This window comes from Oncorhynchus mykiss, unplaced genomic scaffold (assembly GCF_013265735.2).
Source record: "Oncorhynchus mykiss isolate Arlee unplaced genomic scaffold, USDA_OmykA_1.1 un_scaffold_144, whole genome shotgun sequence".
NCBI classification, from domain to species: Eukaryota; Metazoa; Chordata; class Actinopteri; order Salmoniformes; family Salmonidae; genus Oncorhynchus; species Oncorhynchus mykiss.
In genome coordinates, this window is record NW_023493665.1 from 855,960 (window position 1) to 883,407 (window position 27,448).

The window sequence follows — 27,448 nt, forward strand, 5'->3', positions numbered from 1 at the left end:
CTCAGCTACGTTAACACTAGTCAACGTCCCGCTCCATCCCACTCAGCTACGTCAACACTAGTCGACGTCCCGCTCCATCCCACTCAGCTACGTCAACACTAGTCGACGTCCCGCTCCATCCCACTCAGCTACGTCAACACTAGTCAACGCCCCGCTCCATCCCACTCAGCTACGTCAACACTAGTCAACGCCCCGCTCCATCCCACTCAGCTACGTCAACACTAGTCAACGCCCCGCTCCATCCCACTCAGCTACGTCAACACTAGTCAACGCCCCGCTCCATCCCACTCAGCTACGTCAACACTAGTCGACGTCCCGCTCCATCCCACTCAGCTACGTCAACACTAGTCAACGTCCCGCTCCATCCCACTCAGCTACGTCAACACTAGTCGACGTCCCGCTCCATCCCACTCAGCTACGTCAACACTAGTCAACGTCCAGCTCCATCCCACTCAGCTACGTCAACACTAGTCAACGTCCCGCTCCATCCCACTCAGCTACGTCAACACTAGTCCATCCCACTCAGCTACGTCAACACTAGTCAACGTCCTGCTCCATCCCACTCAGCTACGTCAACACTAGTCAACGTCCCGCTCCATCCCACTCAGCTACGTCAACACTAGTCAACGTCCCGCTCCATCCCACTCAGCTACGTCAACACTAGTCAACGTCCCGCTCCATCCCACTCAGCTACGTCAACACTAGTCAACGTCCCGCTCCATCCCACTCAGCTATGTCAACACTAGTCAATGCCCCGCTCCATCCCACTCAGCTACGTCAACACTAGTCGATGTCCCGCTCCATCCCACTCAGCTACGTCAACACTAGTCGATGTCCCCAGGTCCCTCCTGACATGACCATCTAGTGACTACCCTCTCCCTCGGTCTCTCCTGACATGACCATCTAGTGACTATCCTCTCTCTCTCCCCAGGTCCCTCCTGACATGACTATCTAGTGACTATCCTCTCTCTCTCCCCAGGTCCCTCCTGACATGACCATCTAGTAAGTAGTGTGCCAGGGGCCCTCAGGAGCCACTCACCGTCTCCGGGTAGTTCTCAAAGATCTCCCTTGCCTCCTCCTTGTTGCACAGCTCCTCGATACATTCTCTCTCCAGGTTACCTTTCTTACTCTCCTCAAACATGGAGTTGGCCCTGCGGTGCCGAGACAGAAACTGGGAGGCCCTGTTCTGAGTTAGGACTGGAGACACACACGTGTAACTGGGTTGGTTATATTTTCACTTGCAACTCCAGAAATATGTATTCAATGTTTTATGCGTTTCTATTGGTTGTGTAAGGACGGACGCTGAGAGACAAGGATACAAGTACAGGGAGTTAACAGTTAATAAACAAGGAGAGTTAACAGTTAATAAACAAGGAGAGTTAACAGCAGTTAATAAACAAGGGGAGTTAACAGTTAATAAACAAGGAGAGTTAACAGTTAATAAACAAGGGGAGTTAACAGTTAATACACATAAACAAGGAGAGTTAACAGTTAATAAACATAAACAAGGGGAGTTAACAGTTAATAAACAAGGAGAGTTAACAGTTAATAAACAAGGAGAGTTAACAGTTAATAAACAAGGAGAGTTAACAGTTAATAAACAAGGGGAGTTAACAATTAATAAACAAGGAGAGTTAACAGTTAATAAACAAGGGGAGTTAACAGTTAATACACATAAACAAGGAGAGTTAACAGTTAATAAACATAAACAAGGGGAGTTAACAGTTAATAAACAAGGAGAGTTAACAGTTAATAAACAAGGGGAGTTAACAGTTAATAAACAAGGGGAGTTAACAGTTAATAAACAAGGAGAGTTAACAGTTAATAAACAAGGGGAGTTAACAGTTAATAAACAAGGGGAGTTAACAGTTAATAAACATAAACAAGGAGAGTTAACAGTTAATAAACATAAACAAGGGGAGTTAACAGTTAATAAACAAGGAGAGTTAACAGTTAATAAACAAGGGGAGTTAACAGTTAATAAACAAGGAGAGTTAACAGTTTATAAACAAGGAGAGTTAACAGTTAATAAACAAGGGGAGTTAACAGTTAATAAACAAGGAGAGTTAACAGTTAATAAACAAGGGGAGTTAACAGTTAATAAACATAAACAAGGAGAGTTAACAGTTAATAAACATAAACAAGGGGAGTTAACAGTTAATAAACAAGGAGAGTTAACAGTTAATAAACAAGGGGAGTTAACAGTTAATAAACAAGGAGAGTTAACAGTTAATAAACCAGTTAATAAACAAGGGAAGTTAACAGTTAATAAACAAGGGGAGTTAACAGTTAATAAACAAGGAGAGTTAACAGTTAATAAACAAGGGGAGTTAACAGTTAATAAACAACGGACAGGAAACAAACAAGGACCGCGTCTGGACAAGGGATATAAACACAACGACGATAATGCTGACACGAGGAACAAACTGAGGAACAGACAGATATAGAAGGGGCAATCAACAAAATGAAGGAGGCCAGGGTAGTCCAATGAGGGCAGATACGCGTAATGATGGTGGCAGGTGTCTGTAATGATGGGCAGCCTGGCGCCCTCGAGCGCCAGAGACGGAGAGCGGGAGCAGGCGTGTCAGGTTGGTTGAATTTACATATCAATTAGGTGTCATGATATCGGCGACACTTGCAGATAGGGGGAGATCACAAAACAAACTCCTCCCAGTCTGATATTAACCTGCCAGTGTAACAGTATAGCTTCCGTCCCTCTCCTCGCCCCTACCTGGGCTCGTACCAGGAACACATCGACAACAGCCACCCTCGAAGCATCGTCACCCCATCGCTCCAGAGCAAAGGGAACAACTACTTCAGGGTCTCAGAACGAGTGACGTCACCGATTGAAACGCTATTAGCGCGCACCACCGCTAACTAGCTAGCCGTTTCACATGGATTACACTAGCATTAGGTCACGTTCTGAAACACTGTATTCTATTTTCAGATGTACAATGTGTAGGAGTTCACTAGGTACATGTCCAGATGTATACAGTACATGTATAGTACCTGTTAGATATTGAGGGGGCTTCCTGGGATGTACTTTGTATTTAATGTTATTGCTGTAAGAGTGAGTTAGCTAGCTAGCATGCTCTAATTACAATGGTCACATTAGCTCCCTGCTTAATACTGATATTGACATGCAAGCGGAGGAATCACGAATGTTCGGCCGTCAACATACTGGTTGATTCCTGCACATCTAAATGTGTTTCCTTCTGTCTATAGTCAGAATAAACACCAAATCAACTGTGTGGTCGATGGCTGGGACCTGTCCTTTCTTTTTTTTTTAAAACACAACGCAAGAAGTTACGAAGTCCCGATGACGTCCGTTCCACTCACACAACACGTGTTTTATTACACCGTTATTACAATGTGATGACAGCGGGAGGGTGGTAATGGGGTTTCGTGTGAATGGTGTATGTGACCACATAGGAATCTATATTGATATTTGACACAGGTTTTGATGGATGAATCATTTGGATCAAACTGTAGATTAAACGGATTAGTTAACAGTCCCATTTCAACAGGTCTTTGTTCTTGTTCTAGCAGGGTATTACCCCCCCCCCCCCCCCTCAACACGTGGTCTTATTTAAATTATTTAAAGCAATTTTGTTTAAAAAAAAAAAAAACATAAATCATCTAGGAGGTGTCACTCATCTTCCAGGACCGCAGGAACAGTGTAAAAACATCCGATCACCTGTTGCCTCTTTGTCGACATACGCAGCTCAAAACATGTTTCAGACTTTATAACATGCTGTGGAAAGTAGCGTTGGCTTCGACGCATTAAATTAGTCTTTTAGTAACAAGTTACCATTAATTATTTGGCTTTGACGGATATAAATTGTATTTTAGTATGGAATTTACCGTTAATTCTTTGGGAAAAGAAAAACACCAAACATACACCCCCTGATCTTGTGTAAAAGCGTAAAACAACCACCAAAGTTGTACTTTTACTTTCCACATAAGTCAATTTTTCCGTTATCCAACATAAAGTAAAATAACGTTTCACTTACATCGATGAGCATCGCAAAGCGCCATCAGAAAGATGAAACAAGCCACCGATTCTCCTAATAAACTAGGTTTATTTCTCCACATAGTAAAAACCGATCCTCGGAACAGCTCAGGTCCGCGACAAAAACTTTAATCTTCCCGAAAATGTTTTCGCCTGTTCAGTGGAGAAGGAGCTGGGACTGGAGAGGGAGCTGGGACTGGACCGGGAGCGGAGAGAGGAGAGGAGGGAGACGTGTGTGTCGTGAACAACATTAACATGAGCAACAAAAGTGGAATCGGCGTTAAGCCTTCAAAATAAAACACAAATATATATCTTCCCAAAAGTAGTGCACTGGGTCTGTACAGATCCGTTTGAGTCCATGTTCTCTTGATAAGTGCATAAATTGGACCGTTTTCCTGTCCTGTTAAACATTCAAAATGAAACCAGTACTTGTGCATGTCAGGAAAAATGTATGCAGTTTAAAAAAAACAACAACATTATTTTCTTTAGGAATGTAATTCAGTAAAAGTAAATGTAGTCAAAAATGTAAATAGTCAAGTCAAGTACAGATACCCAGAAAAACTCACAGAACACAACTGTTTGTCTTTAAGAGCTACGATAGTAATATGAGTGTGTAACCGATGTGAAACGGCTAGCTAGTTAGCGGTGGTGCTGGTGTAACGGATGTGAAACGGCTAGCTAGTTAGCGGTGGTGCTGGTGTAACGGATGTGAAACGGCTAGCTAGTTAGCGGTGGTGCTGGTGTAACGGATGTGAAACGGCTAGCTAGATAGCGGTGGTGCTGGTGTAACAGATGTGAAACGGCTAGCTAGTTAGCGGTGGTGCTGGTGTAACGGATGTGAAACGGCTAGCTAGATAGCGGTGGTGCGCGCTAAATAGCGTTTCAATCGGTGACGTCACTTTCTCTGAGACCTTGAAGTAGTAGTTCCCCTTGCTCTGCAAGGGCCGCGGCTTTTGTGGAACGATGGGTAACGATGCTTCGTGGGTGACTGTTGTTGATGTGTGCAGAGGGTCCCTGGTTCGCGCCCGGGTATGGGCGAGGGGACGATCTAAAGTTACACTGTCACATGTGACTAGTCTCCCCAGTTGTGTTCTGTGAGTGTCAGTGATTAGGCTCATACCCCATTTAATGGACCCACGATCCATAGATAAGGCTCTACATTGCAATACTACCAACTGGGCACACACTGGTTGAGTCAACGTTGTTTCAACATAATTTCAATGAAATGACGTTGAACCAACGTGGATTAAGCGTTGAATTGACATCTGTGCCCAAGGGGGGGGTATCCATTTAAATTCTGTTTAGACTATACGTCCACATTGCAATTTCAACAAAAAAATGTAAAACTATTGTCTTTTGTTGAATTTCTATAACAACATTCCAACCGTGTTTAGCATTATCTAGTACAAGTGTGGAACGATTCCAAAAATAGGATCCGTTTCCATCTGTTTCAGTGGGGGACTTTTATTTTGAAGGTGAACCGACCATTCCACTGTTGTTGACCTCGCAAATGTTGTTCACGACACACTGGTGTTACGGGGTGGAGGTGACAGAGGGAGCGCTGTTACTCTCTGCTCTACAAACATACACTGTGCTGCCTGCCCTGTTTTGCTGTGCTGGGACTTTGAGTTGAGGACAGTATTTGAACCCTTGACTAGTGGCCCTGGAATATTGTAGATAAACAGAGACAGTATTTAAATTCCTGACCAGAGGCCCTGGTAGACTGTAGAGGAATAGAGACCGTATTTAAACCCCTGACCAGAGGCCCTGGTAGTCTGCAGAGGAACAGAGACAGTATTTAAACCCCTGACTAGAGACCCTGGTAGACTGTAGAGGAACAGAGACCGTATTTAAACCCCTGACTAGAGACCCTGGTAGACTGCAGAGGAACAGAGACAGTATTTAAACCCCTGACTAGAGACCCTGGTAGATTGTAGAGGAACAGAGACCGTATTTAAACCCTGACCAGAGACCCTGGTAGACTGCAGAGGAACAGAGACCGTATTTAAACCCCTGACTAGAGACCCTGGTAGACTGCAGAGGAACAGAGGAACAGCGACAGTATTTAAACCCCTGACTAGAGACCCTGGTAGACTGCAGAGGAACAGAGACAGTATTTATACCCCTGACTAGAGACCCTGGTAGACTGCAGAGGAACAGAGACAGTATTTAAACCCCTGACTAGAGACCCTGGTAGACTGCAGAGGAACAGAGACTGTATTTAAACCCCTGACTAGAGACACTGGTAGACTGCAGAGGAACAGAGACCGTATTTAAACCCTGACTAGAGACCCTGGTAGACTGCAGAGGAACAGAGACCGTATTTAAACCCCTGACTAGAGACCCTGGTAGACTGCAGAGGAACAGAGACCGTATTTAAACCCCTGACTAGAGACCCTGGTAGACTGCAGAAGAACAGAGACAGTATTTATACCCTGACTAGAGACCCTGGTAGACTGTAGAGGAACAGAGACAGTATTTATACCCCTGACTAGAGACCCTGGTAGACTGCAGAGACAGTATTTAAACCCCTGACTAGAGGGGGGATGGTTTCAGGTGTTTAGATGTTTAGATACTGTATGAAGAGGTTTCAGATGTTTAGATACTGTATGAAGAGGAAGGGTTTCAGATGTTTAGATACCGTATGAAGAGGTTTCAGATGTTTAGATCCTGTATGAAGAGGTTTCAGATGTTTGATACTGTATGAAGAGGTTTCAGATGTTTAGATCCTGTATGAAGAGGTTTCAGATGTTTAGATACTGTATGAAGAGGTTTCAGATGTTTAGATCCTGTATGAAGAGGAAGGGTTTCAGATGTTTAGATCCTGTATGAAGAGGTTTCAGATGTTTAGATACTGTATGAAGAGGTTTCAGATGTTTAGATACTGTATGAAGAGGTTTCAGATGTTTAGATACTGTATGAAGAGGTTTCAGATGTTTAGATCCTGTATGAAGAGGTTTCAGATGTTTAGATACTGTATGAAGAGGTTTCAGATGTTTAGATACTGTATGAAGAGGTTTCAGATGTTTAGATACTGTATGAAGAGGAAGGGTTTCAGATGTTTAGATACTGTATGAAGAGGTTTCAGATGTTTAGATACTGTATGAAGAGGTTTCAGATGTTTAGATACTGTATGAAGAGGTTTCAGATGTTTAGATACTGTATGAAGAGGTTTCAGATGTTTAGATACTGTATGAAGAGGAAGGGTTTCAGATGTTTAGATACTGTATGAAGAGGTTTCAGATGTTTAGATACTGTATGAAGAGGTTTCAGATGTTTAGATCCTGTATGAAGAGGTTTCAGATGTTTAGATACTGTATGAAGAGGTTTCAGATGTTTAGATACTAAATGAAGAGGTTTCAGATGTTTAGATACTGTATGAAGAGGTTTCAGATGTTTAGATACTGTATGAAGAGGTTTCAGATGTTTAGATCCTGTATGAAGAGGAAGGGTTTCAGATGTTTAGATACTGTATGAAGAGGAAGGGTTTCAGATGTTTAGATACTGTATGAAGAGGAAGGGTTTCAGATGTTTAGATACTGTATGAAGAGGTTTCAGATGTTTAGATCCTGTATGAAGAGGTTTCAGATGTTTAGATACTGTATGAAGAGGTTTCAGGTGTTTAGATACTGTATGAAGAGGAAGGGTTTCAGATGTTTAGATACCGTATGAAGAGGTTTCAGATGTTTATATACTGAATGAAGAGGAAGGGTTTCAGATGTTTAGATACCGTATGAAGAGGTTTCAGATGTTTAGATACTGTATGAAGAGGAAGGGTTTCAGATGTTTAGATACCGTATGAAGAGGTTTCAGATGTTTAGATACTGTATGAAGAGGTTTCAGATGTTTAGATACTGTATGAAGAGGAAGGGTTTCAGATGTTTAGATACTGTATGAAGAGGTTTCAGATGTTTGATACTGTATGAAGAGGTTTCAGATGTTTAGATACTGTATGAAGAGGAAGGGTTTCAGATGTTTAGATACTGTATGAAGAGGAAGGGTTTCAGGTGTTTAGATACTGTATGAAGAGGTTTCAGATGTTTAGATACTGTATGAAGAGGTTTCAGATGTTTAGATCCTGTATGAAGAGGTTTCAGATGTTTAGATCCTGTATGAAGAGGTTTCAGATGTTTAGATACTGTATGAAGAGGTTTCAGGTGTTTAGATACTGTATGAAGAGGTTTCAGATGTTTAGATACTGTATGAAGAGGAAGGGTTTCAGATGTTTAGATACTGTATGAAGAGGTTTCAGATGTTTGATACAGTATGAAGAGGTTTCAGATGTTTAGATACTGTATGAAGAGGAAGGGTTTCAGATGTTTAGATACTGTATGAAGAGGTTTCAGATGTTTAGATACTGTATGAAGAGGTTTCAGATGTTTAGATACTGTATGAAGAGGAAGGGTTTCAGATGTTTGATACTGTATGAAGAGGTTTCAGATGTTTGATACTGTATGAATAGGTTTCAGATGTTTAGATACTGTATGAAGAGGTTTCAGATGTTTAGATCCTGTATGAAGAGGTTTCAGATGTTTAGATCCTGTATGAAGAGGTTTCAGATATTTAGATCCTGTATGAAGAGGTTTCAGATGTTTAGATACCGTATGAAGAGGTTTCAGATGTTTAGATACTGTATGAAGAGGAAGGGTTTCAGATGTTTAGATACTGTATGAAGAGGTTTCAGATGTTTATATACTGTATGAAGAGGTTTCAGATGTTTAGATACTGTATGAAGAGGTTTCAGATGTTTAGATACTGTATGAAGAGGTTTCAGATGTTTGATACTGTATGAAAAGGTTTCAGATGTTTAGATCCTGTATGAAGAGGTTTCAGATGTTTAGATCCTGTATGAAGAGGTTTCAGATGTTTAGATACTGTATGAAGAGGTTTCAGATGTTTAGATACTGTATGAAGAGGTTTCAGGTGTTTAGATACTGTATGAAGAGGAAGGGTTTCAGATGTTTAGATACCGTATGAAGAGGTTTCAGATGTTTGATACTGTATGAAGAGGTTTCAGATGTTTAGATACTGTATGAAGAGGTTTCAGATGTTTAGATACTGTATGAAGAGGTTTCAGATGTTTAGATCCTGTATGAAGAGGTTTCAGATGTTTAGATACTGTATGAAGAGGTTTCAGATGTTTAGATCCTGTATGAAGAGGAAGGGTTTCAGATGTTTAGATACTGTATGAAGAGGTTTCAGATGTTTAGATACTGTATGAAGAGGTTTCAGATGTTTAGATACTGTATGAAGAGGTTTCAGATGTTTAGATACCGTATGAAGAGGTTTCAGATGTTTAGATACCGTATGAAGAGGTTTCAGATGTTTAGATACTGTATGAAGAGGTTTCAGATGTTTAGATACTGTATGAAGAGGAAGGGTTTCAGATGTTTAGATACTGTATGAAGAGGTTTCAGATGTTTAGATCCTGTATGAAGAGGTTTCTGATGTTTGATACTGTATGAAGAGGTTTCAGATGTTTAGATACCGTATGAAGAGGTTTCAGATGTTTAGATACTGTATGAAGAGGTTTCAGATGTTTAGATACTGTATGAAGAGGTTTCAGATGTTTAGATCCTGTATGAAGAGGATGGGTTTCAGATGTTTAGATACTGTATGAAGAGGAAGGGTTTCAGATGTTTAGATACTGTATGAAGAGGAAGGGTTTCAGATGTTTAGATACTGTATGAAGAGGAAGGGTTTCAGATGTTTAGATACTGTATGAAGAGGAAGGGTTTCAGGTGTTTAGATACTGTATGAAGAGGTTTCAGATGTTTAGATACTGTATGAAGAGGTTTCAGATGTTTAGATCCTGTATGAAGAGGTTTCAGATGTTTAGATCCTGTATGAAGAGGTTTCAGATGTTTAGATACTGTATGAAGAGGAAGGGTTTCAGATGTTTAGATACTGTAGGAAGAGGTTTCAGATGTTTAGATCCTGTATGAAGAGGTTTCAGATGTTTAGATCCTGTATGAAGAGGTTTCAGATGTTTAGATACTGTATGAAGAGGTTTCAGGTGTTTAGATACTGTATGAAGAGGTTTCAGATGTTTAGATACTGTATGAAGAGGAAGGGTTTCAGATGTTTAGATACTGTATGAAGAGGTTTCAGATGTTTGATACTGTATGAAGAGGTTTCAGATGTTTAGATACTGTATGAAGAGGAAGGGTTTCAGATGTTTAGATACTGTATGAAGAGGTTTCAGATGTTTAGATACTGTATGAAGAGGTTTCAGATGTTTAGATACTGTATGAAGAGGTTTCAGATGTTTAGATACTGTATGAAGAGGAAGGGTTTCAGATGTTTGATACTGTATGAAGAGGTTTCAGATGTTTGATACTGTATGAATAGGTTTCAGATGTTTAGATACTGTATGAAGAGGTTTCAGATGTTTAGATCCTGTATGAAGAGGTTTCAGATGTTTAGATCCTGTATGAAGAGGTTTCAGATATTTAGATCCTGTATGAAGAGGTTTCAGATGTTTAGATACCGTATGAAGAGGTTTCAGATGTTTAGATACTGTATGAAGAGGAAGGGTTTCAGATGTTTAGATACTGTATGAAGAGGTTTCAGATGTTTATATACTGTATGAAGAGGTTTCAGATGTTTAGATACTGTATGAAGAGGTTTCAGATGTTTAGATACTGTATGAAGAGGTTTCAGATGTTTGATACTGTATGAAAAGGTTTCAGATGTTTAGATCCTGTATGAAGAGGTTTCAGATGTTTAGATCCTGTATGAAGAGGTTTCAGATGTTTAGATACTGTATGAAGAGGTTTCAGATGTTTAGATACTGTATGAAGAGGTTTCAGGTGTTTAGATACTGTATGAAGAGGAAGGGTTTCAGATGTTTAGATACCGTATGAAGAGGTTTCAGATGTTTGATACTGTATGAAGAGGTTTCAGATGTTTAGATACTGTATGAAGAGGTTTCAGATGTTTAGATACTGTATGAAGAGGTTTCAGATGTTTAGATCCTGTATGAAGAGGTTTCAGATGTTTAGATACTGTATGAAGAGGTTTCAGATGTTTAGATCCTGTATGAAGAGGAAGGGTTTCAGATGTTTAGATACTGTATGAAGAGGTTTCAGATGTTTAGATACTGTATGAAGAGGTTTCAGATGTTTAGATACTGTATGAAGAGGTTTCAGATGTTTAGATACCGTATGAAGAGGTTTCAGATGTTTAGATACCGTATGAAGAGGTTTCAGATGTTTAGATACTGTATGAAGAGGTTTCAGATGTTTAGATACTGTATGAAGAGGAAGGGTTTCAGATGTTTAGATACTGTATGAAGAGGTTTCAGATGTTTAGATCCTGTATGAAGAGGTTTCTGATGTTTGATACTGTATGAAGAGGTTTCAGATGTTTAGATACCGTATGAAGAGGTTTCAGATGTTTGATACTGTATGAAGAGGTTTCAGATGTTTAGATACTGTATGAAGAGGTTTCAGATGTTTAGATCCTGTATGAAGAGGATGGGTTTCAGATGTTTAGATACTGTATGAAGAGGAAGGGTTTCAGATGTTTAGATACTGTATGAAGAGGAAGGGTTTCAGATGTTTAGATACTGTATGAAGAGGAAGGGTTTCAGATGTTTAGATACTGTATGAAGAGGAAGGGTTTCAGGTGTTTAGATACTGTATGAAGAGGTTTCAGATGTTTAGATACTGTATGAAGAGGTTTCAGATGTTTAGATCCTGTATGAAGAGGTTTCAGATGTTTAGATCCTGTATGAAGAGGTTTCAGATGTTTAGATACTGTATGAAGAGGAAGGGTTTCAGATGTTTAGATACTGTAGGAAGAGGTTTCAGATGTTTAGATACTGTATGAAGAGGTTTCAGATGTTTAGATACTGTATGAAGAGGTTTCAGATGTTTAGATACTGTATGAAGAGGTTTCAGGTGTTTAGATGTTTAGATACTGTATGAAGAGGTTTCAGATGTTTAGATACTGTATGAAGAGGTTTCAGGTGTTTAGATGTTTAGATACTGTATGAAGAGGTTTCAGATGTTTAGATACTGTATGAAGAGGTTTCAGATGTTTAGATACTGTATGAAGAGGTTTCAGGTGTTTAGATACTGTATGAAGAGGTTTCAGATGTTTGATACTGTATGAAGAGGTTTCAGATGTTTAGATACTGTATGAAGAGGAAGGGTTTCAGATGTTTAGATCCTGTATGAAGAGGTTTCAGATGTTTAGATACTGTATGAAGAGGTTTCAGATGTTTAGATACTGTATGAAGAGGTTTCAGGTGTTTAGATCCTGTATGAAGAGGAAGGGTTTCAGATGTTTAGATACTGTATGAAGAGGTTTCAGATGTTTAGATACTGTATGAAGAGGTTTCAGATGTTTAGATACTGTATGAAGAGGTTTCAGATGTTTAGATACTGTATGAAGAGGTTTCAGGTGTTTAGATACTGTATGAAGAGCTTTCAGATGTTTGATACTGTATGAAGAGGTTTCAGATGTTTAGATACTGTATGAAGAGGAAGGGTTTCAGATGTTTAGATACTGTATGAAGAGGTTTCAGATGTTTAGATCCTGTATGAAGAGGTTTCAGATGTTTAGATACCGTATGAAGAGGTTTCAGATGTTTAGATACTGTATGAAGAGGAAGGGTTTCAGATGTTTAGATACTGTATGAAGAGGTTTCAGATGTTTATATACTGTATGAAGAGGTTTCAGATGTTTAGATACTGTATGAAGAGGTTTCAGATGTTTAGATACTGTATGAAGAGGTTTCAGGTGTTTAGATCCTGTATGAAGAGGAAGGGTTTCAGATGTTTAGATACTGTATGAAGAGGTTTCAGATGTTTAGATACTGTATGAAGAGGTTTCAGATGTTTAGATACTGTATGAAGAGGTTTCAGATGTTTAGATCCTGTATGAAGAGGAAGGGTTTCAGATGTTTAGATACTGTATGAAGAGGTTTCAGATGTTTAGATACTGTATGAAGAGGTTTCAGATGTTTAGATACTGTATGAAGAGGTTTCAGATGTTTAGATACTGTATGAAGAGGTTTCAGATGTTTAGATACTGTATGAAGAGGTTTCAGATGTTTAGATACTGTATGAAGAGGAAGAGGTTTCAGATGTTTAGATACCGTATGAAGAGGTTTCAGATGTTTAGATACTGTATGAAGAGGTTTCAGATGTTTAGATACCGTATGAAGAGGTTTCAGATGTTTAGATACCGTATGAAGAGGTTTCAGATGTTTAGATACTGTATGAAGAGGTTTCAGATGTTTAGATACTGTATGAAGAGGAAGGGTTTCAGATGTTTAGATACTGTATGAAGAGGTTTCAGATGTTTAGATCCTGTATGAAGAGGTTTCTGATGTTTGATACTGTATGAAGAGGTTTCAGATGTTTAGATACCGTATGAAGAGGTTTCAGATGTTTAGATACTGTATGAAGAGGTTTCAGATGTTTAGATACTGTATGAAGAGGTTTCAGATGTTTAGATACTGTATGAAGAGGTTTCAGATGTTTAGATACTGTATGAAGAGGTTTCAGATGTTTAGATACTGTATGAAGAGGTTTCAGATGTTTAGATACTGTATGAAGAGGTTTCAGATGTTTAGATCCTGTATGAAGAGGTTTCAGATGTTTAGATACTGTATGAAGAGGTTTCAGATGTTTAGATCCTGTATGAAGAGGTTTCAGATGTTTAGATACTGTATGAAGAGGTTTCAGATGTTTAGATACTGTATGAAGAGGAAGGGTTTCAGATGTTTTCAGAAGATAGGCAGGGGACTGCTGTCCTTGCTTCAGGGGGACGCCAAAATGCATACATACAAGCACACACTACACACGCACTACACACACTACACACAAACTACACACACACTTTCTCTCTCACGCACTCCATTATAAATTATCACATTGACGGGACACACTGCAAGTTTATGGCCAATAGTTCCATCAATACACACATCTGTGACCTTTCAACTCCTTGGTTCCCCCCGTCTTGGTTTGACCAATCAAAAGGACAGATCCTTCAATGAACTCTTGGGCTTTCCGTACTACAAGAAACAGATTAACCTCAGAACACTTGCCAGCAGCATACCACCCTGCATACCACTGCTGGCTTGCTTCAGAAGCTAAGCAGGGTTGGTCCTGGTCAGCAGTGTACCACCCTGCATACCACTGCTGGCTTGCTTCAGAAGCTAAGCAGGGTTGGTCCTGGTCAGCAGTGTACCACCCTGCATACCACTGCTGGCTTGCTTCAGAAGCTAAGCAGGGTTGGTCCTGGTCAGCAGTGTACCACCCTACATACCACTGCTGGCTTGCTTCTGAAGCTAAGCAGGGTTGGTCCTGGTCAGTTCCTGGATGGGAGACCAGATGCTGCTAGAAGTGGTGTTGGAGGGCCAGTAGGAGGCACTCTTTCCTCTGGTCTAAAAAAAAATATCCCAATTCCCCAGGGCAGTGATTGGGGACACTGCCCTGTGTAGGGGGACGTTAAACAGGTGTCCTGACTCTCTGAGGTCATTAAAGATCCCATGGCACTTATCGTAAGAGTAGTGGTGTTAACCCCTGGTGTCCTGGCTAAATTCCCAATCTGGCCCTCAAAACCATCACGTTCACCTATTAATCCCCAGTTTACAATTGGCTCATTCATCCCCTGTAATTATTCCCCAGGTCATTGTCTAATCATTCCTCCTCTCCCCTGTAACTATTCCCCAGGTCGTTGTCTAATCATTCCTCCTCTCCCCTGTAACTATTCCCCAGGTCGTTGTCTAATCATTCCTCCTCTCCCCTGTAACTATTCCCCAGGTCGTTGTCTAATCATTCCTCCTCTCCCCTGTAACTATTCCCCAGGTCGTTGTCTAATCATTCCTCCTCTCCCCTGTAACTATTCCCCAGGTCGTTGTCTAATCATTCCTCCTCTCCCCTGTAACTATTCCCCAGGTCGTTGTCTAATCATTCCTCCTCTCCCCTGTAACTATTCCCCAGGTCGTTGTCTAATCATTCCTCCTCTCCCTTGTAACTATTCCCCAGGTCGTTTCTGTAAATGAGAACGTGTTCTCAGTCAACTTACCTGGTAAAATAACGGATGAATAAATGTAAAAATCTTCCTGCAACACATTCTGAATGAAAGCCACTCAGACAACAACCGGTTTGCAATAATGTTGCCTTCATTTAGTTATTTCCAGGACAAAACAAGCTCATTTTAAACCATTCAGTTGTTCTGTACAGAGATACATAATAACTTCTTCTTAATACTCTTGATATATTTATACAAAATACACTGTTATCCTTCAGCAGGGGCGTTTTAGAAGAGGGAATTCCTGGGAAGGTGGATTAGGGTTATCATTTTTAGGGGGGGACAATTTGAAGATGCTAGTCTGAAGATATAAAACACAAGGAGCATTAAAGTACAGACTATTCTGTAGGACAAGACGCTAGTCTGAAGATATAAAACACACTCAATGTTGAGGACCAGCAAACATTTAAAAAAAAAAAAAAACCACACAAAGATAGAAAATATACATTTGTAGCAATTGGCATCATGTTTTTTAAATAGATTGTGGTGTGGAGATATACAAAGATATCTCAGCAACACATATGACTTGGTTCAGAAATACAGATGTAGAAAATATAGTCTGGGTACCAGCCTGTTTAGCTAGCTTTCCATTAGGAAACAACGACATAGGAGTGGAATGTTATCTAACCAGACCGGTAGCCGGACTACAGAAGACTGTCTGCCATCATGGAAGACTCTGTACCTAACAACACCCACGGACTACAGAGAGAATGGATGCCCAGCTAGATCTGATGCGTTGGACATAGCAACCAGTCACCAGGTTAGATCTGTTGGTTTGGACATAGCAACCAGTCACAGGGTTAGTTCTGTTGGTTTGGACATAGCAACCAGTCACAGGGTTAGATCTGTTGGTTTGGACATAGCAACCAGTCACAGGGTTAGTTCTGTTGGTTTGGACATAGCAACCAGTCACAGGGTTAGTTCTGTTGGTTTGGACGTAGCAACCAGTCACAGGGTTAGATCTGTTGGTTTGGACATAGCAACCAGTCACAGGGTTAGATCTGTTGGTTTAGACATAGCAACCAGTCACAGGGTTAGTTCTGTTGGTTTGGACATAGCAACCAGTCACCAGGTTAGATCTGTTGCTTTGGACATAGCAACCAGTCACAGGGTTAGTTCTGTTGGTTTGGACATAGCAACCAGTCACAGGGTTAGATCTGTTGCTTTGGACATAGCAACCAGTCACAGGGTTAGATCTGTTGGTTTAGACATAGCAACCAGTCACAGGGTTAGTTATGTTGCTTTGGACATAGCAACCAGTCAACGGGTTAGTTTAGTTGGTTTCCCACAATGCAGAGAGTGAACCATAATAGCCGTACCTTCCATAGGCCCTGGACCTGACCATTAACTAGATTCACAGCAGGAGAAATCTGAGGGAATGCATACACAACTGGGATTTGTAGTTCTGACCCAGGGACAGGGTACAGGCCAGGAGGCAGCAGAGTTCTGACCCAGACCAGGAGGCAGCAGAGTTCTTACCCAGGGACAGGGTACAGGCCAGGAGGCAGTAGAGTTCTGACCCAGGGACAGGGTACAGGCCAGGAGGCAGTAGAGTTCTGACCCAGGGACAGGGTACAGGCCAGGAGGCAGCAGAGTTCTGACCCAGACCAGGAGGCAGCAGAGTTCTGACCCAGGGACAGGGTACAGGCCAGGAGGCAGTAGAGTTCTGACCCAGGGACAGGGTACAGGCCAGGAGGCAGCAGAGTTCTGACCCAGGGACAGGGTACAGGCCAGGAGGCAGTAGAGTTCTGACCCAGGGACAAGGTACAGGCCAGGAGGCAGTAGAGTTCTGACCCAGGGACAGGATACAGGCCAGGAGGCAGTCGAGTTCTGACCCAGGGACAGGGTACAGGCCAGGAGGGAGCAGAGTTCTGACCCAGGGACAGGGTACAGGCCAGGAGGCAGTAGAGTTCTGACCCAGGGACAGGGTACAGGCCAGGAGGGAGCAGAGTTCTGACCCAGGGACAGGATACAGACCAGGAGGCAGCAGAGTTCTTACCCAGGGACAGGGTACAGACCAGGAGGCAGTAGAGTTCTGACCCAGGGACAGGGTACAGGCCAGGAGGCAGTAGAGTTCTGACCCAGGGACAGGGTACAGGCCAGGAGGCAGCAGAGAACTACCAAAATGCAGAACCAGGCTCGGAATTAAAACACTACAACTCTTAAACAATTAAAACAGGACGATCCAGATTGTAAATGAAGGCTGCACTAATCAGTCAGATGAACAGCTAGGGTCCTCATGGTCGCTGTCGCTGACTGATGACCTGCCCGTCTCCTCCCTCTGTCATCATCTTTCCCTGGAAGGAGTGCGGGGGGGTGGGGGGGGGGTTAAACACATACATAGTCGGGCGTGACCCCAAGTGAACAGTCTTTCAACCTAGAGTTTGGTCTGTGTGACTTGAAATACAAAGGAATCGGTTGTTTTCACACCAGGAATATACCACTTAAACCATTTGGTTATCAAACATTACAGAAACATGAACAACGAAATCAGATTGTTTCAGAAGGTGCTGAGGCAGTAGCTTTATGTCCGTTGTGGGGCGGGGTAAAGTGCGTGGTCACTGGTACACCAACAGTCCAGAGCTTTGTGTTGTAGCACATCATCATAGACTATTCTACCCCATTAGACCTCGGCTCTGAGTGTCCGTGTTCTGAAAGATGCACCATGGGAAGCCGTGGACCAGGAGGTAACCAGGAAGTGTTGCTAGGTCTCAGGTCATCGGGGACGGAGCTCTGCGCTTCATGGCAGTGGTTGGTGGGCGGGGCTAGATGGAGTAGGTGGAGCTCTCAGACTGTTGGTGGATGTAACACTGAAAACTCTTGTCTCCGATTGGATGATCCCTGCGGAACACAGAGAAGAGGGGTGTGGTCAGGAGGGTGAAATGCTACAGAACATTATTACAGAGTGTGTGTGTGTGTGTGTGTGTGTGTGTGTCTGTGAATGTGTGTGTGTGTGTGTGTGTGTGTCTGTGAATGTATGTGTGCGTGCGTGTGTGCGTGTGTGTGTGAATGTGTGTGTGTGTGAGAATGTCCACTACATGGACCCTTCTAGACTGTTAGTACTGTACCGGACCAGACCCAGACCAGAACCAGACCTGTCCCGGACCAGAACCAGACCTGTCCTGGACCAGAACCGGACCAGACCCAGACCAGAACCAGACCTGTCCCGGACCAGAACCAGATCTGTCCCAGACCAGAACCAGACCTGTCCCAGACCAGAACCAGACCTGTCCCAGACCAGAACCAGACCAGAACCAGACCTGTCCTGGACCAGAACCGGACCAGACCCAGACCAGAACCAGACCTGTCCTGGACCAGAACCGGACCAGACCCAGACCAGAACCAGACCTGTCCCGGACCAGAACCAGATCTGTCCCAGACCAGAACCAGACCTGTCCCAGACCAGAACCAGATCTGTCCCGGACCAGAACCAGATCTGTCCCGGACCAGAACCGGACCTGTCCCAGACCAGAACCAGACCTGTCCCAGACCAGAACCAGACCTGTCCCAGACCAGAACCGGACCTGTCCCGGACCAGAACCAGACCTGTCCCAGACCAGAACCGGACCTGTCCCAGACCAGAACCGGACCTGTCCCAGACCAGAACCAGACCTGTCCCAGACCAGAACCAGACCTGTCCCAGACCAGAACCGGACCAGACCCAGACCAGAACCAGATCTGTCCCGGACCAGAACCGGACCTGTCCCAGATCAGAACCAGACCTGTCCCGGACCAGAACCAGACCTGTCCCAGACCAGAACCAGACCTGTCCCAGACCAGAACCGGACCTGTCCCAGACCAGAACCGGACCTGTCCCAGACCAGAACCAGACCTGTCCCAGACCAGAACCAGACCTGTCCCGGACCAGAACCAGACCTGTCCCGGACCAGAACCAGACCTGTCCCGGACCAGAACCAGACCTGTCCCAGATCAGAACCAGACCTGTCCCGGACCAGAACCAGACCTGTCCCGGACCAGAACCGGACCTGTCCCGGACCAGAACCGGACCTGTCCCAGATCAGAACCAGACCTGTCCCGGACCAGAACCAGACCTGTCCCGGACCAGAACCGGACCTGTCCCGGACCAGAACCAGACCTGTCCCGGACCAGAACCGGACCTGTCCCGGACCAGAACCAGACCTGTCCCGGACCAGAACCAGACCTGTCCCAGATCAGAACCAGACCTGTCCCGGACCAGAACCGGACCTGTCCCGGACCAGAACCAGACCTGTCCCAGACCAGAACCGGACCTGTCCCGGACCAGAACCAGACCTGTCCCGGACCAGAACCAGACCTGTCCCGGACCAGAACCAGACCTGTCCCGGACCAGAACCAGAACCAGACCTGTCCCGGACCAGAACCAGACCTGTCCCAGACCAGAACCAGACCTGTCCTGGACCAGAACCAGACCTGTCCCGGACCAGAACCAGACCTGTCCCGGACCAGAACCAGACCTGTCCCGGACCAGAACCAGACCTGTCCCGGACCAGAACCAGACCTGTCCCGGACCAGAACCGGACCTGTCCCGGACCAGAACCAGACCTGTCCCAGACCAGAACCAGACCTGTCCCGGACCAGAACCAGACCTGTCCCAGACCAGAACCGGACCTGTCCCGGACCAGAACCAGACCTGTCCCGGACCAGAACCAGACCTGTCCCGGACCAGAACCAGACCTGTCCCGGACCAGAACCAGATCTGTCCCGGACCAGAACCAGACCTGTCCCAGACCAGAACCAGACCAGAACCAGATCTGTCCCAGACCAGAACCGGACCAGACCCAGACCAGAACCAGACCTGTCCCGGACCAGAACCAGCCACAGTAGAAAGAGACTTACTGGCTGCCGATCTTGGTCTTCCTGAACATGTCTCGTTTGTACTTGGTGTGCTGCTGCTCCAGTGTCTGAACAGAGGAGATGATGACTCTCAGGGTCTTATAGGTCTCCCGGGGATCGTCGATGAGGAAGCAGGAATACTCCTCCTGCTCTGGGCCGTCATATACCGATCTACTGCCACAGGCCTCTGGAGGGGAGAGGACACGGTCAGGCAGAGAGACTCACACACACACACACACAGGCCTCTGGAGAGGAGGAGGACACAGTCAGGCAGAGAGACTCACACACACACAGGCCTCTGGAGAGGAGAAGGACACAGTCAGGCTGAGAGACTCACACACACACAGGCCTCTGGAGGGGAGGAGGACACGGTCAGGCTGAGAGACTCACACACACACACACACACACACAGGCCTCTGGAGAGGAGGAGGACACAGTCAGGCAGAGAGACTCATACACACACAGGCCTCTGGAGAGGAGAAGGACACAGTCAGGCTGAGAGACTCACACACACACAGGCCTCTGGAGGGGAGGAGGACACGGTCAGGCTGAGAGACTCACACACACACACAGGCCTCTGGAGGGGAGGAGGACACGGTCAGGCAGAGAGACACACACACACACACACACACACACACACACACACACACACACACACACACACACACACACACACACACACACACACACACACACACACACACACACACACACAGTGTGTATATCTGACCTTGCATGTTGACCAGTTTGTCCATGTACGTGCTGAACAGGCAGTAGATTCTCTCAGCCTCTCTGTCTCCGTCCACATCCAGCTGAATGTTGGCTGGGAGGCCCCTGAGACACAGAAACAACTACATCATGATTACCACGACCCACTGGGAGGCCTCTGAGACACAGAAACAACTACATCATGATTACCACGACCCACTGGGAGGCCCCTGAGACACAGAAACAACTACATCATGATTACCACGGCCCACTGGGAGGCCCCTGAGACACAGAAACAACTACATCATGATTACCATGCCTCTGAGACACAGAAACAACTACATCATGATTACCACGACCCACTGGGAGGCCTCTGAGACACAGAAACAACTACATCATGATTACCACGACCCACTGGGAGGCCCCTGAGACACAGAAACAACTACATCATGATTACCACGACCCACTGGGAGGCCCCTGAGACACAGAAACAACTACATCATGATTACCACGACCCCTTCACTGCCCCCTTCACTGACCCCTCTACTGACCCCTTCACTGACCCCTTCACTGACCACTACTATGTACAGACTCAGTGAACATAGCCTTGCCATTGAGAAAGGCCGCCGTAGGCAGACCTGGCCCACTGCCCACAAAATGAGGTGGAAACTGATCTATACTTCCGAACCTCCTGTCCAATGTATGACCATATCAGAGACATATATTTCCCTCAGATTACACAGATCCACAAAGAATTATAAAACACGTATGGGAGAGACAGAGAGAGACAGAGACAGAAAGACAGAGAGAGAGAGAGACAAACAGAGAGAGAGAGACAGACAGACAGACAGAGAGAGAGAGGGAGAGAGAGAGACAGAGAGAGAGAGACAAACATAGAGAGAGACAGACAGACAGACAGAGAGAGAGAGGGAGAGAGACAGAGAGAGAGAGAGAGACAGAGAGAGAGACAGGCAGACAGAGAGTGACAGATAGAGAGACAGAGAGAGAGACAGAGAGAGAGAGACAAACAAAGAGAGAGACAGACAGACAGACAGACAGACAGACAGACAGACAGACAGACAGAGAGAGACAGAGAGAGAGACAGAGAGAGAGAGACAAACAGAGACAGAGAGAAAGAGAGAGACAGAGAGAGAGAGACAGACAGACAGAGAGAGAGAGAGACAGACAGACAGACAGACAGACAGACAGACAGACAGAGAGCGACCCAGTTACTCACCCAGTACAGGGTGTACAGCCTGGTTCTGTGTCGGCAGACATCTTGCAGCAGAGCCAGTGACCGTTGAGGTAAGCTGAGGGGTGGTAGGTGCTCAGTCTCTTCCTGTTGCACTGGCTGACCTTGGTCAGGATGTCTATCCAGTCCCTGGCCTCCACACAGTTATTGGCCTGGATGTAGAGAGCCCTCTCTGGCTGGATTACCTGGAACATCTGGGGGGAGGGGGATAGGGATACGGAGAGAGAGAGGGGCGGAGAGAGAGAGAGGGAGAGAGAGAGAGACAGAGATGAGTAAGGCTGTGAACGATCTAAGAGACAAGGCAAGAAGGGCCTTCTGTGCCATCAAAAGGAACATAAAACTCAACATCCAAATTCGGGTCTGGCTAAACATACTACTGTAGAACCCATTAATCTGTAGAACCCATTAATCTGTAGAACCCATTGCCCTTTATGGTTGTGAGGTCTGGGGTCCGCTCACCCACCAATTATTCACTAAATGGGAAACCCAATATAGACTCTGCAGAATTCTGCCAAAATATCAAATAAACACCAAATAATGCAGAGCAGGATTAGGACGATACCCGCTAGTTAACAAAATCCAGAAGAGAGCTGTTCAATTCTACAACCACCTAAAAGGAAGAGATGCCCACACATGTCCACCACAAAGCCATCACCTACAGAGAGATGAACCTGGAGAAGAGTTCCCTAAGCAAGCTGGTTCTGGGGCTCTGTTCACAAACACAAACACACCCTACAGAGCCCCAGGACAACAGCACAATTAGACCCAACCAAATCATGAGAAAATAAAAGGATAATTACTTGACACATTGGAAAAAAATAAAAAAAACAGAGCAAACTAGAATGCTATTTGGCCCTAAACAGAGAGTACACAGCGGCAGAATACCTGACCACTGTGACTGACCCAAAACAGAGAGTGGCAGAATACCTGACCACTGTGACTGACCCTAAACAGAGAGTACACAGCGGCAGAATACCTGTCCGCTGTGACTGACCCAAAACAGAGAGTGGCAGAATACCTGACCACTGTGACTGACCCTAAACAGAGAGTACACAGTGGCAAAATACCTGTCCACTGTGACTGACCCAAACTTAAGGAAAGCTTTGACTATGTACAGACTCAGTGAGCATAGCCTTGCTATTGAGAAAGGCTGCCGTAGACAGACCTGGCTCTCAAGAGAAGACAGGCTATGAATTGAGAGGAGGCCCAACTGAACTGAGAGGAGGCCCAACTGAACTGAGAGGAGGCCCACTGAACTGAGAGGAGGCCCACTGAACTGAGAGGAGGCCCACTGAACTGAGAGGAGGCCCAACTGAACTGAGAGGAGGCCCAACTGAACTGAGAGGAGGCCCACTGAACTGAGAGGAGGCCCACTGAACTGAGAGGAGGCCCACTGAATTGAGAGGAGGCCCAACTGAACTGAGAGGAGGCCCACTGAACTGAGAGGAGGCCCACTGAATTGAGAGGAGGCCCACTGAATTGAGAGGAGGCCCACTGAGTTGACAGGAGGCCCACTGAATTGAGAGGAGGCCCACTGAGTTGACAGGAGGCCCACTGAATTGAGAGGAGGCCCACTGAGTTGAGAGGAGGCCCACTGAATTGAGAGGAGGCCCACTGATTTGAGAGGAGGCCCACTGAACTGAGAGGAGGCCCAATGAATTGAGAGGAGGCCCACTGAATTGAGAGGAGAGTACACAGTCATTAGCCCTCTCTGGGCTCGATTACCTGGAACATCCAGGGGGACATCTAGGGGGGGTGGGAGGAGGGAGAGAGGGACATGTTACAACCAGCAGTGTATAAACCTTCCTCAGGTCTCTGTCTCTAACTCCTGCAGCAGACACCGGTCCTTCCAGACAGTCCTAGAACACAATGTCTATGTAAATAGATCTACAGTCAATACTATCTAGAGTCTGGACTCTGGATCACTAAGTTGTTTAGACTCATAACAGTCAATACTATCTAGAGTCTGGATCACTAAGGTGTTTAGACTCATAACAGTCAATACTATCTAGAGTCTGGATCACTAAGTTGTTTAGACTCATAATAGTCAATACTATCTAGAGTCTGGACTCTGGACTACTAAGTTGTTTAGACTCATAACAGTCAATACTATCTAGAGTCTGGACCGCTAAGTTGTTTAGACTCATAACAGTCAATACTATCTAGAGTCTGGACTCTGGACTGCTAAGTTGTTTAGACTCATAACAGTCAATACTATCTAGAGTCTGGATCACTAAGTTGTTTAGACTCATAACAGTCAATACTATCTAGAGTCTGGACTCTGGACCGCTAAGCTGTTTAGGATCATAACGTCAATTAATACCCTGGTAGTTGGTGTTTGGCAGTTGGTGTTTGGTAGTTAGTGTTTGGTAGTTAGTGTTTGGTAGTTGGTGTTTGGCAGTTGGTGTTTGGCAGTTGGTGTTTGGTAGTTGGTGTTTGGTAGTTGGTGTTTGGTAGTTGGTGTTTGGTAGTTGGTGTTTGGCAGTTGGTGTTTGGTGTTTGGCAGTTGGTGTTTGGCAGTTGGTGTTTGGTAGTTGGTGTTTGGTAGTTGGTGTTTGGTAGTTGGTAGTTGGTGTTTGGCATTTGGTAGTTGGTGTTTGGCATTTGGTGTTTGGTAGTTGGTGTTTGATGGTTTGTATTCTTACGTTCTTCATCTTGAATGACTCTTCCTCCAGTCTCTCTACAGCCAGGATGTTCTCTATGGGGATTCTGCAGAGAGCGCCCTCACCTGGAGAAAACAAGGTACTGCATCAGACACCAGATCAAACAGCTATGTGTGTGTGCGCGTGTGCGTGTGTATTGGGTGGTTTTCTCCCATTGCAGCTCAGCTTTGATTCCTGTTCACAAAGTTAATCATTAACACGATGAATCAACAAAAAACACTGACTCTGTCTTTGGCCGTGCTAGAGGCGTCACTACAGACCCAGGGTTCGATCCCGGGCTGTATCACAACCGGCCGTGATCGGGAGTTCCATAGGGCCGTCATTGTAAATAAGAATTTGTTCGTAACTGACTTGATTAGTTAAATAAAGGTTAAATAAAATAGAGGATGTTGTTCCTACTGTGACCATTAGAACCCAAAACCAGATGGCAGCGCAAACCACCGCATTTAACCACGGTGAGGGACTGGAAACATGGACGAGTACAAACAGACAATCAAACAGGCAAAGATATATTATAGGGTCAAAGTGGAGTTGTCAGGGACTCCAGAAAGTCCTGGATTATAGAGGAAAAACAAGCCAAGTCGCGGACACAGACGCCTCACCGCCAGACAAGCTGAACACCTTTATCACACCCTTGGAGGAAAACAACTCACAGCCACCGACGTGGGCCCCCGCTGCTCACGAGGACCGAATCAAATCAAATGTTATTTTTAGGCTCCAGATCTCTGTAGCCGACGTGAGTAGGACATTCAAGCGTGTTAACCCTCGCAATGCTGTCGGCCCGGGCTTCATCCCAAGCCGCGTTTTCAGACCATGTGCAGACCAACTGGCTGGAGTGTTTACCGACATTTTCAACCTCTCCCTATCCCAGTCTGCTGTCCCCACTTGCTTCAAGATGGCCACCATTGTTCCTGTACCCAAGAAAGCTGAACTAAGTGACTATCGCCCTGGAGCACCGACTTCTGTCATCATGAAGCGCTTTGAAAGGCTAGAATCTCCACCACACACGACACGCTTGACCCACTATAATTTTCATACTGCCCCAACGTTGGCTCCCTCTGCTGGGAGTACACAGGCTGGGTACCCCGACGCTGATAGCTCCAAGTAGAGGAAATTAGGGGAGCATGCCAACCAGCCGTGCAGGCCACATAAAGGGAGCACCATGGCACCCCCGCGAGAGACAGACACGGCGCAGAGTCTGAGAAGAAGGACCGAGCCGAACCTCAGTTATTTTGTTGTTATGTTTATTTTGTTTCCAAGTAAAGTCGGGTTTTCTGACTAGAAACTCCCCGTCTCTGTGTTCATCTCTGCAAACTCAACCCAACAGCCCACCGTTTACCACACGGGGGGGGTAGTTGGAAATAGCCCCAATACCCATCGGTTTACCACACGGGGGGGGGGGGTAGTTGGAAATAGCCCCAACACCCATCGGTTTACCACATGGGGGGGGGGGGTATTTTGAAATAGCCCCAACACCCCACGGTTTACCACACGGGGGGGGGGGGTATTTGGAAATAGCCCCAACACCCCACTGTTTACCACACAGGGGGGGGGGGTATTTGGAAATAGCCCCAACACCCCACGGTTTTACCACACGGGGGGGTATTTGGAAATAGGTTACCACACGATGTCAGCGATTGGGTGCAGATATGTAGGCGGAGTCAGGCGCAGGACACAGGTTTGAGCAACACAACAGAGTTTACTCACAAAAGTCAAGCAAGACTCCAAAAATAGGAAAATACATACACACTAAATCCTACAACAACCAGTAAGACTCCAACAATCACGGACAGGACAGAACGGTATGCCAGAGGGTTAAATAAGGAACATGATATGGGGATTGAAACCAGGTGTGTGTAACACAGACAAAACAAAACTAAACTGAAACATGGATCGTGGTGACTAGAAGGCCGGCGACGTCGACCACCCGAACAGGGAGAAGGGTCGACTGAAACATGGATCGGTGGTGACTAGAAGGCCGGCGACGTCGACCACCCGAACAGGGAGAAGGGTCGACTGAAACATGGATCGGTGGTGACTAGAAGGCCGGCGCCGAACAAGGAGAAGGGCCGACTTCGGCGGAAGTCGTGACACACGAGGTATTTGGAAGTAGCCACAGGTTGGTTTTTAAATACTGTCAATACCATTGAAAACTATTTCTTCAAAGTTTTTCAATACATTTTAATATTTTTGCTACCTTTTTTAAGTAAGAACCTGCCGTCAACTTGTGCAAAACACGTTAGGAGATAAAGCGTTGTTCATTTCCCCGGGTCACATTATCTTACATTACTTCACATTATCTCACATTACCGCACATTATCTCACATTACCTCACATCACCTCACATTATGAAGATTATCTCACATTATCTCACATTATGAAGATTATCTCACATTATCTCACATTATGAAGATTATCTCGCATTACCTCACATTATCTCACATTATGAAGATTATCCCACATTATCTCACATTATGAAGATTATCGCACATTATCTCACATTACCTCACATTATCTCTCATTATGAAGATTCTCACATTATCTCACATTATGAAGATTATCTCACATTATCTCACATTACCCCACATTATCTCTCATTATGAAGATTATCTCACATTATCTCACATTATGAAGATTATCTCACATTATTTCACATTAGCCACATTATCTCACATTATGAAGATTATCTCACATTATCGCACATAATGAAGATCATAGTCCCTCAAAACATTTGAGCCAGCCACATTATCCCACATTATCTCACGGTATCATACATTATTCCGCATTATCCCACTTGATCTCACATTAATTCACATTATCCCACATTATCTCACATTATCCCACATTAACTCACATTATCTCACATTATGAAGATTATCATAGTTCCTCAAAGCATTTGAGCCAGTCATGTGTTTGTTTGTAAATAGCACA

The 27,448-nt window shown here is 44.7% G+C and overlaps 2 protein-coding genes across 3 annotated transcripts in view; both read right to left on the reverse strand.

Annotated features, from left to right (window-relative positions):
- pros1 (protein S) overlaps positions 1 to 4,221 on the reverse strand; it is a 35,069-nt gene extending 30,848 nt beyond the window's left edge. Inside the window, exons 1-2 of the mRNA XM_036972369.1 lie at positions 4,014 to 4,221; positions 1,040 to 1,197 (exon numbers count right to left, since the gene is read on the reverse strand). Coding sequence (XP_036828264.1) covers positions 1,040 to 1,197; positions 4,014 to 4,095 — 240 coding nt within the window. The 5' untranslated portion in view covers positions 4,096 to 4,221. The remainder of the gene's footprint in view (positions 1 to 1,039; positions 1,198 to 4,013) is intronic.
- A 12,716-nt stretch (positions 4,222 to 16,937) lies between these two features.
- rasa3 (RAS p21 protein activator 3) overlaps positions 16,938 to 27,448 on the reverse strand; it is an 80,244-nt gene continuing 69,733 nt past the window's right edge. Inside the window, exons 19-24 of one of the 2 annotated variants that reach the window (XM_036972391.1) lie at positions 24,500 to 24,582; positions 23,580 to 23,600; positions 21,840 to 22,048; positions 20,625 to 20,728; positions 19,898 to 20,081; positions 16,938 to 17,902 (exon numbers count right to left, since the gene is read on the reverse strand). In XM_036972391.1, the coding sequence (XP_036828286.1) occupies positions 17,827 to 17,902; positions 19,898 to 20,081; positions 20,625 to 20,728; positions 21,840 to 22,048; positions 23,580 to 23,600; positions 24,500 to 24,582 (677 nt within the window). In that variant the 3' untranslated portion in view covers positions 16,938 to 17,826. The remainder of the gene's footprint in view (positions 17,903 to 19,897; positions 20,082 to 20,624; positions 20,729 to 21,839; positions 22,049 to 23,579; positions 23,601 to 24,499; positions 24,583 to 27,448) is intronic. The other variant, XM_036972393.1, reaches the window with a different exon arrangement.